The following is a 19,939-nucleotide window of genomic DNA, read 5'->3' on the forward strand; positions in this document are numbered from 1 at the left end:
GTTTGAGTTGGTACAGCGACGCTTTTAAAGCAGTGCTTATTAACCCCTTTCCAATTAAATCCAATTTCCCCAACCAAATAACCTTATATGTATATTAAATATATATTTTATAATGGCTATTACAAATTCAACTTTTCTTCGTAAAAAATATTCCTTTTTTTTGCACATTTATTTAAAGGAACAGATTTAAAGATAGTTGTGTATACTTGGCATAGATACAGCCTATAGAAATCTTTAATCTGTTTCTGTCACGTATATTGTACCATCAATAGTTAAATGTAACACAACGCCAACATTACATATGCATGACCAACTGGTAACCCTCATACGCACATCCAGCTATGAAAACAATATACCGGAAATGGGCGATTGAGGACAGAGTTCCATGATCTAAAAGGTTAACGCAGGCAGACACAGCATCCCATTGTTTTGGGCTCTCTGGGCTCTCGGCTTACTGGCCGATTACTGTGATACAATCGGAAGACAATGTCATTCTCTCTCTCCGAAACTCGTAAATAAAGAGGAGGTAAGGAGAGCCATGATCCAAATAATCGGCCTGAAGAACTTCTCCCAGCCATGATGACTAGTCAAATATGGAACCCACCAACAAAACAATGACTGGGGTGGGCAATAGCTTGAGAAGAAAAAGGTTTCCCATATCTCTTCCGGCTTTTTTGGAAATTCAGGTAGAAGTCCTGCGGTGGTTGGCTTCAACCAGAACGTACGTCTATCAGCATGGCCGACGCATCGTCTTTGAAACCTCTTGACTTGAGTAGAGTTCTCCTCCGGCTAGAAGGTGGCTTGGTCATGGGAGACCACCAGGTCAGGACACAGATGCACACGGCACCCCATGAAGGCTTGTCCTACCCAAGCCAACTTCTTTCGAGACAGGAGTACTTGTTGAAGAAAATGGACTATATTATGGGTACTCGGCCGGAGAATTCTGTTACTCCAGGCAACGAGTTTGGAAAACGCCATTATGAAATATAGAACGTAAGAAACACAGAACGAGTCCGACAGCAAGAGAATTCTTTGTCACGTCTTTCAACAACTTGAAAGCATCTCCTGTATGGATAGACAATAAAAAGGATCTATCCACCGCTTTAGTAGAGGGTTAGCGAGAGGATGAGCGTGCCAAAGCTCAAGCGTTAAAGATAAAACAGCCCATTTGGGATTTCAAACCATTGCGAGAGCACGTGCACATATCAAAGCCTCGACATGTCTTGGCGGACGCACGGAACAGAGCGAGTAACGCTCCCGACGTTCTGCCAACGTTATGGAAAGCAACCAGTGTTTGAGAAAACATCTACGAAGCTATTACTGATTCTGGGAACAGAAACAAAAGAATGTGAAAAAAAATTGGTGGAAAGTAGGAGATTTATCTTACTCTTGAAAAACTTCTTTGGAGCTTTTTTTTTTTCTTCAAACAAAGCTTTTTTTTCCATTTAAAATCTCCCCAAAATCTGTTTACAAAAATGGCATGCTTTCCCTTTAAAAATAAGTAAAAACATTCTAATTACGCTAATTACAGCCACTTTTCAAGTCAATGCATTTGAGAAAATGATCAAGTCATGTGTGTGGGGGGGGGCTGCTTCTACCCTCACTCCATAAAGCCCCAAGCTGACCCACTTCTCTTACCCAAATACTCCAACGCCATTACCCCTTATCTCTCAGAGGTCCCCTCCCCCACGTGCGTTCACTTGTGTATTGTTTCCCTAAGACAATGATCCTTTTATAGTCTGTCTTCACAGAGCCAGTTCGGCAATGACAGGGAGGGGAGCAGAAGCAGCCATATTTACAATACGGGGTTAATTATTTGCATTGACAGATAAACCCATGTAGTAACAGCAAGCGGTGGATAAAAGAAAAAAAAAAGCAATATCATTTTCTTATGTTTCCGGATATTTATCTGTTTTTCCTCTTCGCGTAAGTCATATAAATAGCATCGGTTGGTATTAAAGACTAGGAGCAGATGTATAAAAAAAAAAAAAAAAAAAAAAATATAGGGGGGAAAAAAAAAGAAATCATAATTTTAAAAGAAAAATGGTTACCTAAAAGCGAAACCCAACTTAAGTGACACTTTATAACTTTGCGAGTAAAAGCAAGCTCACCAAAGGCCATTTAGTACTGAAGAAGACTCTAGAGGGAGGCAGAAACGTTAACTGCAAGTAAATGGCTGATTACTTTGTCTGATGCAGGTTGGTTTGCAAAAGACATTTAATCCACTACATAATATACAAGATCCCGAACAGCTGGACACCTACGTGATAGAGGATAGGGAATGAAGCGGCATCTGAAAGAGTCTTGAAAGCTTCTCCATCGTCACTCCATCCAATCCTCAGCATTTTTCCAACTTTTGTAAATGTGTGATATAATTACATTATTCCTCTGAGTTCAGCGCGTCCCCCCTCCCTCCCGGCTATGCAAAAGTAAATTAGATTTTTTTTTTATGGAATTTAAAAAAAACAAAAACAGATTGTTTTCTAGCCGATACACGGCTTTTCCAAGATCATCATGCCAGATTCCATGCCAATGGTACGGACAGCGAAGCACGGATCAGGTTCTGCTGGGTTTACTGCTGAATCCAAAAGGTAAAGGAGAACACACGGGTGTAGGAGCCGGCACTCCTGGGCTCCAATAGAGCTTCTCCCATCTCTGTATAACAAGCATCTTACTGTACCTTTACAATATGATCCTCGCTTTAAAGGGATGCGATAATCTTTCTAATACATCCAACGCTCCCTTTGTATCACCAAGAAAAAATTACCCGGACTTTAAGAGAGAAATTTTCACTTAAAGCAGCAAAAAAAAGAGTTCTTTGCAGTAAGAATAGTAAAGATGAGGAATTCACTACCAGCAGAGGTTTATAACGGGTTATAGGACAGGATTAGTTATACGGCCGGAGAGTGTATAATATATAATATGAGGAATATACAGGGATATAACGGGTTATAAGGACGGGATTAGTTATACGGCCGGAGAGTATATAATATATAATATGAGGAATATACAGGGATATAACGGGTTATAAGGACGGGATTAGTTATACGGCCGGAGAGTATATAATATATAATATGAGGAATATACAGGGATATAACGGGTTATAAGGACGGGATTAGTTATACGGCCGCAGAGTATATAATATATAATATGAGGAATATACAGGGATATAACGGGTTATAAGGACGGGATTAGTTATACGGCCGGAGAGTATATAATATATAATATGAGGAATATACAGGGATATAACGGGTTATAAGGACGGGATTAGTTATACGGCCGGAGAGTATATAATATATAATATGAGGAATATACAGGGATATAATGGGTTATAAGGGCGGGATTAGTTATACGGGCCGAAGAGTATATGATCTATGAGGAATATACAGGATATAAACGGGTTATAAGGACGGGATTAGTTATACGGCAGAGTATATAATATACCCCTGTATATTCCTCATATTATATATTATATACTCCCCCGTATAACTAATCCCATGCTTATAACCCGTTATATAATATGAGGCATATACAGGGATATAACGGGTTATAAAGACAGGATTAGTTATACGGGCCAGAGAGTATATAATATATCCCTGTATATTTCTCATATTTTATAACGGGTTATAAGGACGGGATTAGTTACATTTATTTAATCGAGTGAGGAATCAGATTGTCATTTTGGAGTCAAGAAGGAATTTATTCCATGTTTGAGGCACAGTTGGAAATCTGTTCAATGTGAGGGGTTTTTTTTGCCTTCTTATGAACAGCGAGGTTGGACGCGAAGTGTCTTTTTTCTACCTAAATTACTATCTTAAAGTCCTTGTTTTGAGATTTTTTTTTATCTGCATTAATAACACAAAAACGACAAAACCCAACATATTGCGTTTCCTCGCTGACTGATCAGATTATAGGCAGGATTACCGTCCAAAACACGTCGCTTCTGTATCCTTGTACTTATCGTCTACGTTTAAATCCGAAACGTAACCGTTTTATAATGAATTCGAATCACGCGGCATGCCTGCTCGCTGATTATTTTATAAGATGAATACGACAGTCGGGTGTATCCAGCCCAAACGCGTTACTAATGCAAGCAACATCGCTGTGATAAATAACGGAACCCTAAAAATCCCGCTGCACAGACCACTGACGTCAATGTAATTCCAGGACTGAAAGGGTCATTATATATAAATTTGCATTATTCCGATCATGAATAAGCCCTTTTGAGTGGTAGAGAGAGGGTAACAACAGCCCCTCTTGCCCTTATAGAGTTAAATGCACAATTGGTCATAGATTGTAAAGAAAAATACAACTTATCTTGAGATGTATTTAAGCATTCAGTCCTGGGGAAAAAACCAAGAGCAGTAAAGGGTCTGGAAGATCAAAAAGTTCAAATGACCCCCCATATAATGATCAAAAGACCCCCCCCATATAATGATCAAAAGACTATATAACAAGGGAATGAAAGGGTCAGTTGAAGACCCCACTGGCTACCTACTGACTTAGATTTAGGCCGACTTGACCTTTTCTGGACCTTAGACCCTTTAAGGGTCAGGATTATTGACCAATGCACTGGCAGCAAAGGGTTAAAACCAGCATTCAACCCCCCCCCCCCATTATCAATCCTGATTCTTTTTTTTTTTTTTTTTACAATGTGTTTAAAACGTCACATGGAAAAAAAAGGGGATCCCAGTAGGGTGTATTTCATCCTTCTCCGGCACTCCGGGGTGTACAATCTCGATTTCAAACAGATCAGAATAAAACAGATGGCCAAATATTCCGTACCGTTTAAAACGAATCGACTTGGCCGGCTAGCGAACAAACCCCCCCCCCCAAAAAAAAGTGTAGCTTGATCGATCTGTTTTTTTTGTTTGTTTTTTTTTGGGGGGGGGACATAATAAAGGGGCAAGATCTTGGATTAAAATTACATAATAAATTTACTATTTCGGAAAAGATATGGCCAAGAAGCATAATTAATAACAAATAAGAACACTGGAAAAAAAAAACACAAAAGGGCACAAATGTTACCATAAAATATACTGGTCACACTAGAAATATAAAATTATATATATATATATATTATTAGACTTAATAAGTAGAATTTCTCGCTCAAAAAAAAAAGTTAGAATTTAATTATTTCCCCTTGTCCCCAAAACTAAGATCTAGAAATCTGTCCACATAACTTCTCCTACAGAACCTAAAGGTTTTATGATATTTTTTCCTTTGATCCGGCGCCCAAAGGGTAAACATTTGCTAGAGTTTTTTTTCTGCATTTCGAGAATTTTAAATTGCACAGGCCGCACAGCGGAGGAGGAAAGTCTCTGCCTCCTCCCGTCCGATAAAAAGAGCGATTAGTAAAAAAACACTTGGAAATATTTGCCCAAACCCAGCGCCAATTCGCGGCCTGAGGTTATTGTAGCGAACCGCCGGGGTTCTGAAGAGCCAGCAGGGGGCCATAGTGAGAGGCAGGGGCCGTAAGCAAATCTATTGTGAGAAGGCATCGCAGGTGCCGAGCTGCCATTGTACACACAAGAGAGACGGGAACACTATATGGGACAACACAACCTAACCCCAAATGCACAAACACGCAACGGGGGCAACGTCCCCACACAACACGCACAAAGTGAAAAGTGTTTCTTCTTTCTTCGCTGGGAGGGAGAGACGTGGAAGGGAATAAGCGAGGATTGTGCGAGTCTCCTTTATGAAGACAAGGAGTCCCCTACTGTTCTCGGCCCTCCACGGCCAGGCTCCTGGGGTCTGCTTTCTGAAGCCGCTTATTATGTGGCTCCAGGGGTGAGCGAGGACTGAAACATTCCCACAATCCCCTGCAGGGGAAGATTCGCCCCGACGCGCAGCAGGGGGGCAAATGAGGAGAGGGGGGTTATTTGGTAGGGGAAAGGGGGCGCAAAAGGGAAAAAAAAAGGGAAGCCCGAAGGGGAGCAGCATATTTGTGCACCAAAAAAGGGGTAACTGAGTTACGACAGACACAGGGAAGTTTGTTTTTTTAAGGGGAGGGGGAGGTTTGTAACAAAGGCCAAGTGGTCACCCAAAGGAAAACAAAGAGTTACCCCTTTCAGGGTTAACAGGTCTTTTAATTTATTTGTGTCCCTCTGAGGAAATTAAGAGACTGCACATAAAAAGAGCCAGAAAATGGAGCATTGTCTAAAAGAGGGGGAAAAAAAACAAAAAAAAAAACCCTTCAAAGGACTCAATGAAAACGTCTCCAGCTCCGGGGGGGGGGGGCAGGATGGGCGGAAGAATTTAAAGTTCACATTTGTTATGATGGGAATGCGGTAAAGGAAAGTCGGTGTATTCGGTAAATTTAATTAGAAACATCGTATCCGTGGGGGTTTATTTTGAAAATGTTGCAATTAAAAAAAAAAGACATTTTCTCATGTGGAAGTTTGCATTGAACAATTGGCAAAGATACTTTGAATGATGGGTTTAACGTGTATTGGAACGGCGACAAGTTAGGACACCCCCCCACACACACACACACCGCAATGATGTCATAAGTCACATCTGGGCCAACGGGTGACATCAATCCAGCTGATCAGAGGCCAGAGACTCACGTGTGATGGACTGCACAGAAGTCTGCTATGGTGCCCTATTTACCATTAAACACAGCCTACTATATTAAGAAACAATGTTTCCAGATCAATAGGAATTCCATAAAAAAACAGAAATATAGAAATTGCTGCTGGATCGGCCCCATTCGGCCCCAGTCTAATCTGCCCGTTTTTCCTGCTGTAAAGACTCAAACCTTAATTAGCCCTTGGGATCATCTTACATCCAGGAGCCGTATCCAATGCATGTTTACATTCCCTCACAGTATTAACCTCTACCACTCCAGATGGGAGGCTGTTCCATGTATCTACTACCCTCTCTACCACGCCACTCACCAGGCTAATTTATATTTGTCAACGTGCTAAAATATCATTAACACTGTGGTTGTATAGGATTCACCTTCCACAAAAGACAACTGTCTAAAACCTCTGCAGAAACGGGGCAAATAAGTGAGATTAAGCATCTTTTTAGCACATTAAAAAGTCAAGGTTTTTTTTTTTAATTTATTGATTTTTATACCGCCACCATATTCCGTAGTGCCGTACGCATCTGGACGCATTGTACTTTACATCAGTGCAATTTATAAAGGATCTTATAACTAATTATAATTGCTATCTGTGGGTTAAAAATTGACTCCAAAATTTTTCATTACAACCCTATGTGAAAATAAAGAAGCCAAAACCAACGAAGGGTTAAAGCAATGGAAACCGAATACGTAATAGATGGATTGGCTGAACAGGACAGAGATGCAGAGAAGTAGTGTAATCAGCATCCACCACCAAGAGGGTTGGTAATGCGGCCCACGTCACACACAGAGCAAGCGCTGCAGCCAAAACAGACCCAGATCACAACCATCTCCATCGTACCCCTCCCTGGTCCCACTAAATTCTGCCCGGGGCAGGGAGGCTTATTATTCTAGCGTAGGCCTGGGACTAGCGTGCTAAATCCGATCGGAAAACTTGCTAACTTGACCTGTTCACGAGTCACACGGAAGTAGCGGGATTTATAATTCCCAGGACGTGATGTTTCCAGTGAGAATACAAACACTATAGAGCAAAAAAGAAGAAAAACAAAAAAAAAAGCTTTACGAGATAATTTACTATTTTTTTAAAGCTAGATTCGATTCGCTGTCTGGCAGAGAACTTGGAAGCCTTAACATGAAAAATGTGGCTCGTTTATCAGCGTACCAGAAGCTTTTTGATGTGGCAAGTTTAATGAATTAACCTGTTCAGCAGCGCCCAGCTTAAAAGATACATTTTCTTCACGCTACACATATCTATTTTGAAGAAGGTTTGACTAAAAAAATAAAACAAAAATAATTAATGTTCTTTGGTGTCCAAACTAGAAGAAAATCAAAAGAGAAGTCCGCAGCATCAGTAGAAATGGTGATAAGTTAGGCGGTGGAGAAACGTGGGGGGGTTAGAGCGACTGCCTGCACGCAGTCACGACGTGAGGGGGTTAGAGCGACTGCCTGCACGCAGTCGCGACGTCAGGGGGTTAGAGCGACTGCCTGCACGCAGTCGCGACGTCAGGGGGTTAGAGCGACTGCCTGCACGCAGTCGCGACGTCAGGGGGTTAGAGCGACTGCCTGCACGTAGTCCCAACGTCAGGGGGTAGAGCGACTGCCTGCACGTAGTCCCAACGTCAGGGGGTTAGAGCGACTGCCTGCACGCAGTCGCGACGTCAGGGGGTTAGAGCGACTGCCTGCACGTAGTCCCAACGTCATGGGGTTAGAGCGACTGCCTGCACGTAGTCCCAACGTCAGGGGGTTAGAGCGACTGCCTGCACAACCGTGGCTCCATCAAGTCACGGAGACAACGGAAAAGGATTTGTCTTATTAAGCAGAACAGATCTGAAAAGCAAATACATTAAATAGACCACACAATAAAGCATGGCTTCTTCTAATTGAAACATATCTATACAGATGCCAGTTTGCATAATATTCTAAAGTTCCTTTTTATCTTAAATATCTTACCTTCAGACTGAACTTTACTTTTACTAAGAATTTTTCTTCTGCTTATTGCTTTATAGCAGGGCTGTTAACAGCAGTATTTGGTCAAAGTTGTAAACGTGAGGAAGCCACCATGGAAACCAATAAAATGTTTCGCTTGGTTCCTCCGCATTTAGAACTTTGTCCTAGAACAATCCATTATGTCCATTAAGTCCTCCTTCCATTCATCCTGGGATAGTGCTGGACCAAATATTAGGCTAGCCTGGGCCTGTCCCAAGTAGAGAGGTGCAGAGAGTAGCCAACAGATGCCCTTGACCCTTCAGGTCCTTCACGACATGTCTGATCAGTGGGTACACATTGGTTTGCACATGGGCTCAGCTACTCAACACGGTCTTGGCTTGTGGCCAGTGACAGCCACCTCGACCAACTCTACAATGGAAAAGGTACGAGGAAGCAAGATACCAGATCAAACTACAGGTCACATTATTAGCCAACAACCCAGCAGAAAAGAATCACAAACAAACAAACAAAACAACAGATTTTATTAAGTTTACTTATTTTTTACAGAACTACACAACTCTGTAAAGCATTAACAAAATAATTCTTTTTTTTTTGTCAGGTCCCACGCTATCTGGCAATTCTTGTTTTTTTTTTTTTATGGATTCATGCGCACAATTCCCATAAAGATATTGTTTGGATTGTCTGAATCAGAACACTTCAGAGATATGCCACCAACTAATCCCGATGTGTTGGCTCACATCCCACCATGTGATGAGCTCAACGCTGGAGATACTTATTCTAGGATCAAAGCAAAAGCAGATGGGTGTGTTACCATAACTAACATATCTTGTACAATGAGCCCCTTCTTGTCAATCACAGGGCAAACCTCTTTTATTCCATTAAAACATTCATTATTACGCAAGCTCCTTCTATGAGTACAATTACTCTCCCACCCCGGTTCCCTCATTGTTGTGATTTTAATCCCAGGGTAAGGCAACGTTCCATAGCCACAAACTGTTTTTAGTGAGTCAATATTCCCTATGGCCTCCTGACCACGAGCCGAACCCATTTGCAGCCTGGCAGAGGTCTATGCTGACCAGTTCAGGACCTGCAGCCAACTAGTACATGGAGACCTCAACTACAGATTCCAGTTCCAGGATAACGATAGGAAACCCGGCAATGTTTTCGGGAACTGTAAATTTACAAATTGATGCTACCGGGTCCATATCTAGTTCAAGCTACTGAAACCAGCAGGCAGAGCACACAACGTCAAACAAGAACAAAGCCCTATCCACGGAACCATAGAAAACAATAGCCTATCATGAAGTTTTACTAACGTGGACATACCACTCAGCTTCTGGACGGATACAGAGTTTACAGCCAGAGTAAGACAATATCTCAGGGATTGACAAAAGTTCTGTAGCGGCCCATTGATCTTCACAAGTAATAATGTATATTTACGTAGGAGCCCCTGGGCTTCGATCTGTTCTTATGCTTCTTAAAAATAATTTTTTCTCCAGATGTACTCCAGATCCCTCCCTCGTACAAGACGTGTAGGGGGTGGGGTGGAGGGAACGTACTCATTGTCTAGAGAGAAGCAAGTGCCTACACGTATCCTCAGCCTTCAAACCACTGAACCAAACTGCACCACGTCCCACCCCCTGCCCTGTACGTCTGTGAAAGGCGCAGATGCACCAAGGAATGCAGACCTGAACCACAACAAGTCCAAAATCCACAGGGAAAACATTGTATGGTTTATTCGAGATCTTAAGGTCAACTCTGAAAGGACAGTTTCTCCATTTTGTCTGCAGTCCGGTGGCAGAAGCAAGAAAACCCAGAGGGCCATTACTTTGTAAGCAGTACCTGCGAATGGCCTATGGCCACATGGATGGGGAAACTCCACAGGTCATAGACATGTAAAGCTGCCCAATCGATTAACACAAACACACACACACATATTGGGCAAATAGGTCATAACAAGTAGGGAATCACAATTTAGAGTTGCGGGAACAAAAGGTTAGGCGGCTCTGCTGAAACAAAGTTACCACGTATGATGCTCACATGTACACATCACACATGCAGCCCAACAAGGAGGCTTATGGAGTAGCCCCTAATACCTTTGTCTCCCAGTCTCGGTATCATTCCAAATCCCACCCATTCCCAGTATTTCAGGGATTGCAGCCTGGCTCTTGTTTGACTTCATCACATATATTTCAAGCACTGAACAGCATGAGGGACAGAACAAGAAAGGCTTGTTGACAAAGCTCTTCAGTATAGGAATGTTCTCTACAAGGCGGGAAGCCAAGAGGAGCCTCATAACCCCTTCACATGTCTGCAGAGACACCGTCACTTCCAAATATAACCTGCGGCTCGATGAGCGATCTCGGCTGAACGCGTGCTGCTTACCCCATGCGGTGTCTGAGCGCAGAACCTGCAATGAACTCATGAAGCACGGCTTATCACAGCTTCAGATCACCTTTCCTACACCAACCAAAACATGGCCGCCCAGCGCAAGATGGAAAAGAGCATTGGCTTTTACAACAAAACGATGGATTACGTCCTAACCTGAAACACGAGTGCCGTTACACAAACCAGGCATTAACATTAGAACATAGGGTATGGCCACCAGAAAGCCACTGGTTTCTCCTTTAAATGCCGTTAAAACAGTTTAAAATCAAAATAGAAAAAATACATTTTCATAATCATCAGAATTATAAAAGAGGTCTTCTGCACTGAACCCAAAGTTCTAGAGTCAGCTCCTGAGTTCGCGAGAGAAACAAACCCAACGGTTAATTGCTCCAGGTTTTGCTCTTTTGGACTCGGTGGGAAGCCTTGGCACGGTCGGCCAGTGGTGAGCTGGATTCGGCCGAGGTCAGAAGGAATTTGCAACAACTATGTTACAGAATTTATCTGAACCACACGCACACAACTCTACCATGGTTCACTGGCCCATTGTTAACCTCTGCTCAAAATGTCTATAAAGTAATTTAACATATAATCCCCAAAACCATCTGGCATGTCTTCTGTAATGACCACGACTGGACAGTCCACAAAATGAAAGCATCCTAAACTGACGTAAGTGGCCACACAACCTCCGAAGAACAAGAGTAGAGATCCGTGACCCCACAAATCATGGAGCAGATAGACCCTAAGTAGAATCTCACCTAAAACAATACAGAACATTTGAAGAAGTTTTTTCTGGCGTCTATGGCAACAAGCTGCTTGTGTGTCACATGACAATTACACATTCTCTGAAATGAATGAAGATTTATTTTGGGGATGAATTAGGGCATTCTTCAGTGCAAAGAATGAAGTTTCTAAGGCTGTTTTTAGTTATAAAAGTGTTAAATTTAACAGAGTAGGTGGAATCGAAACGTTAAGGATTGTGCTGACTCAGTAAACATTAAATCTGTATAAGACCGCGATCTTGTTGCCAGTGTTTCCCACTCCATGTCTGCCATTCCTAAATTTAGGTGTTCATTCCTCTTAACGCTCCAACCCTCTAACCATTACACCACATTCCGATTTCCCTTCCCCCATCACAGTCACGGTGCTCGTCAGCTTCCCAAGGCGTGAAATCCTTTTTTATTTCCATGTAGCGGCCACCTGTGCCAGGCCATTCCAAATCTTTGTCCTTATAAAAATTCTAATTTTAACTTTGCCTTTAAAAAAAAACGGGACACGTTGGTCTACGGCTACGTGACATTATTTCTCCCCAGCTTCATCCGGGTCCATTGTAAGTAAAATCACAGATGTTACAGTAATTAGAATTTTATATAAAAAAAAGTGTTTATTATAACGGAGACCGGAACCTTTAATGCCAACAGTTTGAAAAAAAAAAAAAGAAAAAAAAAAAGAAAAAAAAAAAAAGCATAAAAAAAGTTTCTAAAATGTAAACAAATTTTGTAATCCAAGATCTTAATTACGGATTTCAAAGAAAAAAAGTAAACAATTTGGTCTAATACATAAGCAAACCTGATACGTGCATTAATCGTTATTTATCAGGAGAAAAGAACTTGAGTGACTCCAGAAGGTTGGTCAACAAAATGCTAAAATTCAGAATATATCCGAACGACACTTTTGTTTTAGGGGTCTGGATAGAGAGGAGTCTCGAGGGCACGGCTTCTCCATGGCTTATTTCCTTTTTAACCGATTATAGCTATTTATAAGAAGACATAATTACAAAATGTCATTTATAAAAACAGATTTTCTGCGTTTTTTATTCATTTTTACTTTTAGAACACTGTGATATTACAAGTTCCAAAACCCTACATTTTCAGGCTCTTCTAATAAATAAATAAAATAAAAAATGGCACATTGGCCATCATGCATTCTCCAGATGTTGGAAGCAACCAGAACAGCTGGAACGTTATCCACCGGCTCCCTCTGGCTTGGGGTTTATTGATCTTTATCAATAGTTTTTATAGGGGAAATAAATGCGACCAAGGAGCGAATATACTATACTGGCAGACGGAAATCTGTATAGGGAAATAAGTTATCCAAGATCTCTTATCGCAGATATTGTTTTATTGCACGCATTCTCTTTTAGTAACGGCGATTGCCACCGACGGGGTGTGTTGCACTCTGGAAGCCACCGTTTGATCTTGCGCACCTTTATAAATCATTAAACCTGTAGTTTGGCGTCTGCTATGAAGCATCTCCGATTGTGGCGGCTTCCTCTAATCTTGACAAGATACCGATAAAACATTGACACATGCGATAATCCTGAACCAGATATGGAAGCGTGTCTTCCGTATGGCCTCGGGCTTTAGAGTTAATTAGTATAAGATTATCATATAAACTCAACATACACATTATTATATCAAACCGTTTTTTATTATTTATTTTTTTTTTTTATTACTTTTAATGATCTTCCCCCGGATCTTGTTTTCTGACTCCATGGTCATTGCAACATATTGATTTCTTTTTTTAGCAATAACAAAACTAAAATATATTGGATTATAAGGGGTCCTTTTGAACACGTATAATATGTAACTACCTATCTTTTTAAGGGCTCAAATAAATGGAATATAAATCACCTTATGTTGGAATGATAAAAAAAAATCTCTGCCATTTACTGTACATAAAAAAAATTACATATTATATTATTATTATTTTAAAAGCCATTTCAGGATAGAAAAAATATTTTAATTTTTTTCATAAAATACCTGATGTAATTTTATCTGTTAAAGTTTGGCTCAGTAAGCAGATTATTGATCTCATCGCTCCATCAACCTTACGGTGCTCTCCGAGAAACCCCCCCAAGGATGATAGGCGGTGTTCTATTGTACATTCTTGTAGAATATGGTGGCGCTATATAACTATTAATAAATAATAGCGAAAATGTGGGTTTGGGTAATAGGTACCTAGTCATTTTTATTATTATTATTAATAATAATATTATATATTCAATACCGCCTTTAAATCAAAATGGTAGTCTATACCAGTCTTGGCCAAAGGCAGCTCAGGCATCCCTTTGATTTCATACACCTCCCAACCAGTTTTAGAATCCAATGGGTCGTATTATTGTACTCTCAGCCGCAGTTACACAACGCTAGTTACGGGGTCTTAATATTGCCAGTGCAGCTTAGTCAATATATGCCAAAAAAGACAAATGCGTCAGGAACAAAAACGAGGATTAACGTGACAGAGATACAGCGGTAAAATTCCAAAAATAAACCGAACAAACATTCCCCGTGGTTCAGGCCTTCCGCAAATAAAAAAGGTCCCCGTTTAATAAAAGAAGCCCATGAGCCACCTGGAAATGGATCAAGTAACTCTCCAACCTTAAGTGGTTAGAGGCAGCACCTTATCCCTGTGCATGCGGAGGCAAGACAGCGAGCGACTGTTCCCCGGGGCTCCCCGAGGCCGTGTTACGATCCCAAACTGGGCATAACTTAAAAGGGAATTGTCACATCTGCAATTATATTGTAACCGAATCCAGAACTGAAAAACATTTATCCCGCGTTTATTTTATATTCTGGGTTTTTTTTTTTAGATTTATTTATTTTTTTTTTTTTAAAGGTGCTGTCCCAGCTTTGATTAGAAAAATCACTCCCGATACAGATATTTCCCAGAAATACATTTTTTTAATCATGGCGATTTTTTCCTCATTCATAATTTTAGCCGGTAACACTTAATTATCATGACATGAAGACAGGTGCTGGCACAGCAACCGAATAAAGCTCTGCTAAGGTCTACTTGCTTAACATGATAGATATGAGTGATGGATCCACTCTGTAGTTGATTCAGGAAGGCAAGGAGAAGGGAAAGAACTGGAGGACCGTGAAGTTATTGGATATAGCTGCCTCTGCCACCGATCTCAGCTTGCATGAGCAAAACCAAATATCTCCAAAGCAATTACACATGTTGACAAACAAAATGCCCAAAGTATAGGTAATTTCAGTAAATTACAATCATTCCTTCAATGCCAGCCCTAGAGTGTTAGCTCCCTAGGTACACTATGTCTCTAATGCCTCCCCTCCTGAATGCCCTAGTGTGATAACAGCAACTCCCAGCACTCTCTGACTCCGTCAGACGCTGAAGCCCAATAATAGCCAGAGGATGCCACAGACCAGAACATAAATCAGCTTTAACCCCTTTAGCAACACATGAAAGTCTAAAACCTTAAGAGTAAAACAATTTTATATATATATATACACACTGATCAATTGAACATTCCGACTGTGCTCAGGCAGGTATAAACAGAGAAAAGTCTTGCTTAACCCTTTTGGGGGTCAAATCTCTGTGGCATATTGTGGCTCCCTTAGGGAACAAAGGGATTAGGGTGGATTTGGAACTCCTATATTCCAACTTTGTCCGTATCTTACGAGCCTCGGGGCATCCAGACTTCAGGAATAACCAATTAGCAGAGAAGCAAATGTGCCTATTTTCCATATGAATAGAATATCGGTCGATGGATTCCCTAAACACGGCCACGCCACGGCTTCTCGTGGGATTTAACCCAAAGTCCCTTAACTTTGCCACTAAAGAAAGCCAGCTGAAGAGGGTTTCGCCGCTCACCAAGAACACAACAGCTTTGAAAACATACCATCAATTATGAAACGGTGTAATTAGCCAGCTGAATCCCGCGGAATAATTGTAGAAATGCACAGCATGATACAGGCACATAACCATACTTCCAGCAAATTAACAGCGGGCCGCTTTCTTCCCATCTCCCTGCGTTCTATAACAATAGCTTCGCATTGGGACCGGCTTCAAATTGGCCAAAACAAGCCTCCAGGGTACCTGGGGCCGTCCAGCTAAAGATTTAACTTCTGACTCCAATTTAATTTTTTTCCTTGAGACATTTCAGACCTTGACTAATGATATACACATTGCAGACACGTGTTCCTTATCACATACACAAAGGGTTAACGAGAAACTGCCTCTAAGGAATGCTTATCATTAGAACGGATTTAGATTTATAATAATATATCATTATTATTATTATTATTATTATTATTAATGGCTCATTTAGCAGTGAATAGAACAGACTGCTTCTTATCTTCATGGCTCTTTGGGTTCAAAATCATATATAACATAGAAATATAGAATTTTGAACAGTTTCTTACAAAAAGGTAGAATTTTTTCTTTTATGTACATAAAGCTACACAGAACCTCAGCTGACCTCCTTGAGGTTTCTATATAGACATCACCGTGTTAAGGGGAAAAAGTCTGCACATAATATCAGGTGGAGAACGGTCCAACGTTGAGGCTTCTTGGCATTGAAAGCTCAGCTAACACACTATTCACAGACCATTTCCGGAGATATAGTTCCCTTTGTTTGCCTTTTTCTCATTATTTTAATGGTGGCTTGAAGGTCAGGAGATGAATTTGGGAAGACGTGTGTCTGGAACAGTTCTGAATGGAGCAAAAAGGCTCCAGGGTTCCAAGATCCCACTAAGTGTAGTTGTCCCCTTGGACCGGCATGGTTAAATACCTCCAGTTATTATTTTAATTCATCTTTGTTGGAAATTACAAAGACACAGGTCAAGATGCAACACTAGAACCAAGAGAAACCACCACTAAAGACTGAGGATGCTTATGGCGAGCGTGACAAAAATCCTTCACAACATGGAAAACAGCCAGCAAGAGTGCGTCCATGTGTATCCAGCCACACACCGAAAGACCGTATCCACTACCAGTGCCAGTGAAGGTAAATGGGTGGCCCCATTGGCCGCTGGCCTACCAGGCTTTTGCCCAGTTTTCCCAAATGGCCAGTCCAAGTCTATACATTGGGCCCTTGCCTACATGTACCCAACTAGAATTATTAAAGTGCATTTTAGACCAGGTAGCCCAGCCCCAGAATGGCCTTCTGGCACACTGGTCAAATGCCTGGTGGGACGCGGGCCATCGGCGCCCCCTATTCACCCAATCTGCCACTCCATTGACAGATTGGCTGCTGCAGTGTGTGGTCGATGGCTGAATATGCTCGTCAACATGCTACGTGAGCATAAAAACATAACACGCATAGCCAGCCTTGGACACACTAATTTCATGAGGCCACCAGCCCTAATATGCCAAAGCCACCAAATCATCACCATTCCGGTCCTAAAGTAGTCCTTACCATCTAGTGAGCTGTTCAATTAACCATCAGCTATCTTTAAAGAACAAACAGAAGAACATGTGATCTGAGACCATTTAACATCAACAATGTTAATACCGAGTGATAAATATGGACTTCATCACCTACTCAGACCACCCATCGTTACATTGTTTCCATTAATCTAAACGAGATGAATTCTAAATACCCATCTTGAGTATCCAGGTAATTGTCGTCAACATTTCTACACAAAATAAAATATTAGTACAAATATAACAATTTTCACATAACATCCAAAAATATTTACAAAAACAAACCCGCCTGTAACTAGAATACCAGCATCTGCTCTAGAGACCACCTGTAACAATATAGCGGGGGTCTTGCACACTGACAGTAAATTGTTTTTTTTCCCCCAACCATACCATGGTCGCCCAAACCCCTCGGTGTAGGGATGTCTCTCGGATTTCTCCCATTACACAAAGGTTCCTAGACATTGAGTGCAAATCTCTTCTGAACAGCTGTAAAAGTTGTCCAGGGCTGTTTAGCTTTTATGTGGGTTCTCAGTTTCACATCCTATTCTCGTTAACGGCCCCCTGTCTCCTCGCCGTCTCTCTCCGGATCCCTTGTACACGGTCCCCTGGGAGATTTTCCCAGTTGGCTTTCTGGAGATCTACCCTACTTTAGTTTCTTCCTTTCTTCGTTTTTATGTTGTTATCGAGTACTCGGATTACCTAGAACTAAAAAAGTCCCCAGTGCTGTATATATCACACAGCCCTAAAAAGTCTCATGGGCAGCACCATGATTACATTAACTTTATTGATTACAAAAAACCATCAGAAGTCTGGAAAAATTACAGTTAGAGACATTTAAAGCAACTAAGTAAAATAAGATCCAACACATTTATTCCAGACTATCCTCACGGAGAACCTGAATCAATGGCACAAGAGCGGTCATCATTCCATCCAGCTCTCTCCACCAAACCACCCAGGGCACAGAGCTGTTGTGTACACCGTGTTGGTGTCACACTGTACACAGGTAACACTGCGGCACATTCTACGGTAACCGGCAAGCGCACCCAGGCCACGTGATCGTCTACTTCCAAAAACAGACTACGCGAGGGAGGTCGATGGGCAGTAAAGTGACACCGAGGGGGCGGTAAAGTGACACCGAGGGGGCAGTAAAGTGACACAGAGGGGGCAGTAAAGTGACACCGAGGGGGGGCAGTATACGCAGCAGTAGGGGAAGGGAATCAAATTGGTCTCAATGCTAAAGGCTCCAGATACAGTATGGGATTTAAAGACCAGGATATTAGGGGTGCAAGAAAATACCAATGACAGCCCCAGCCAGTTAGGGTCATAGGTGTGGGTGCAGCAGCCAGGGGCAGTTCTGGCCCCACTGGGTGATGCAGCCAAGGGGGGGCAGCATGCTGGGCATACTAGTAGTGAGGGCAGTGGGCAGCCCTGGTGGGGGCAGCAGGCAGGCTCCTTACCTTGTACACACAGTAGGAGTGTTAAGGGGCACAGCAGCCACCTCACGCCCCCGGGATCCGATCCTTGTCTCCCCCGAGCTTGGCCTCCCATGGCAGCAGGACCCCTTCAGAAGCCACTGGAGCAAAAGCGCTGGATGAAGCTCCACTGCCTGCCCCAGGGGCCGGTGCGGGGTCCCCGGGCAGCTCCCTCAGTATGATCCACAGGGTAGGGCTGCTCTCCGGTCACATTAGGTCTGTCGCTCTGATCCCCGTCCGATCCGCTCAATACATTCCCTGCCGTCTGCTGAGTGCACTCGGCTCGGTCCGTCTCTGCGGAGAGTTCGCTGCCTGCTACCTGCCTGCTCTCTGCTGAGTGCACTCTGTGCCTGCTGCCTGCTCTCTGCCGAGTGCACTCTCTGCTTGCTGACTGCTGAGTGCACTCTCCTGCACACACCACCTGGAAGGCTTCTGCGGGCCGTCTGTCTCCTGCAGTCTCTCAGTGTCTCCCTCCCCTCTGTGCTTTACTCACTCGAGTGTATTTAATGTGTCCCTCCTCATCCTGTCCCCCTCACTGATTTACTGCCCTCACTCCTCTGCACACTCTGTCCCTCTCCTCCCCTGCATGTCTCGTCACTCTCTGCTTCTACTTTGCAGTCTCTGTGTTACTCTCCTATACCAACTCCTTTCATCTACTCCGTGTAGTCTCCTCGGATCTTCTATCTCATCCCTGCCGTCTCTCCCTGCACTCAGCTCTGTCCTGCCGTCTCTCCTTGCAGTCACATGCACTCAGCTCTGTCCTGCCGTCTCTGCCTGCAATCACGTGCACTCAGCTCTATCCTGCCGTCTCACTCTCTGCTGTCCCCCTCCCTGCTATCTATCAGTTCCGATGTGCCGTCTCTCACACTAAGCCTGCAGTCTCCTTCTCTCACTTTATTTTGTGTCCTTCTCTCCTCGTAGCCTTCCAAGCCTCTTTGTGGAACAAACCAAGTGTGACACCCACAGGGGGGGGGGACTCTAAATCATTCCCACTTTGCCCTCAGTACCACCAGCAGTTTTCCTCCCACCCCCTCCGACAATAATTGTGGATATTCTTACCAGTCATACTGGGGTCTTTTATACTGGTGGAGCGCTGCAGTCATGGAGGGGAGCACCAGTATTAAAATGACACCCCCATTTCCCTGCACTCAAACACACCTGAGTTTGGAGTCAAATCCGCCTGTTGGCTCTTTTTACAAACTTATAAAGTGAATGGAGGAGAATAACATGTAATAATAACATGGCCTGGGCATTACTGGGCCCGCCGGGCTCTCCGAACCACAGATTCATTCATTTCACTTTGCTGCATAATATACAATAAAACAAGTTATATTCTAAGAACACGAAGAAACAAAGCTGCGAGAAAAATAAA

At 42.5% G+C, this 19,939-nt stretch overlaps 1 protein-coding gene across 3 annotated transcripts in view; it reads right to left on the minus strand.

Moving 5' to 3' along the window:
- The window catches only part of LRP4 (LDL receptor related protein 4), a 34,089-nt gene extending 14,618 nt beyond the window's left edge, over positions 1-19,471 (minus strand). For 2 of the 3 annotated variants that reach the window (XM_053448883.1, XM_053448882.1), the window contains exon 1: positions 18,553-19,469. In XM_053448883.1, the coding sequence (XP_053304858.1) occupies positions 18,553-18,643 (91 nt within the window). In that variant the 5' untranslated portion in view covers positions 18,644-19,469. Of the gene's footprint in view, positions 1-18,552 lie in introns of all 3 variants that reach the window. The other variant, XM_053448884.1, reaches the window with a different exon arrangement.
- Positions 19,472-19,939: the final 468 nt, after the last annotated feature.

Source organism: Spea bombifrons, chromosome 10, assembly GCF_027358695.1.
Source record: "Spea bombifrons isolate aSpeBom1 chromosome 10, aSpeBom1.2.pri, whole genome shotgun sequence".
NCBI lineage: Eukaryota > Metazoa > Chordata > Amphibia > Anura > Pelobatidae > Spea > Spea bombifrons.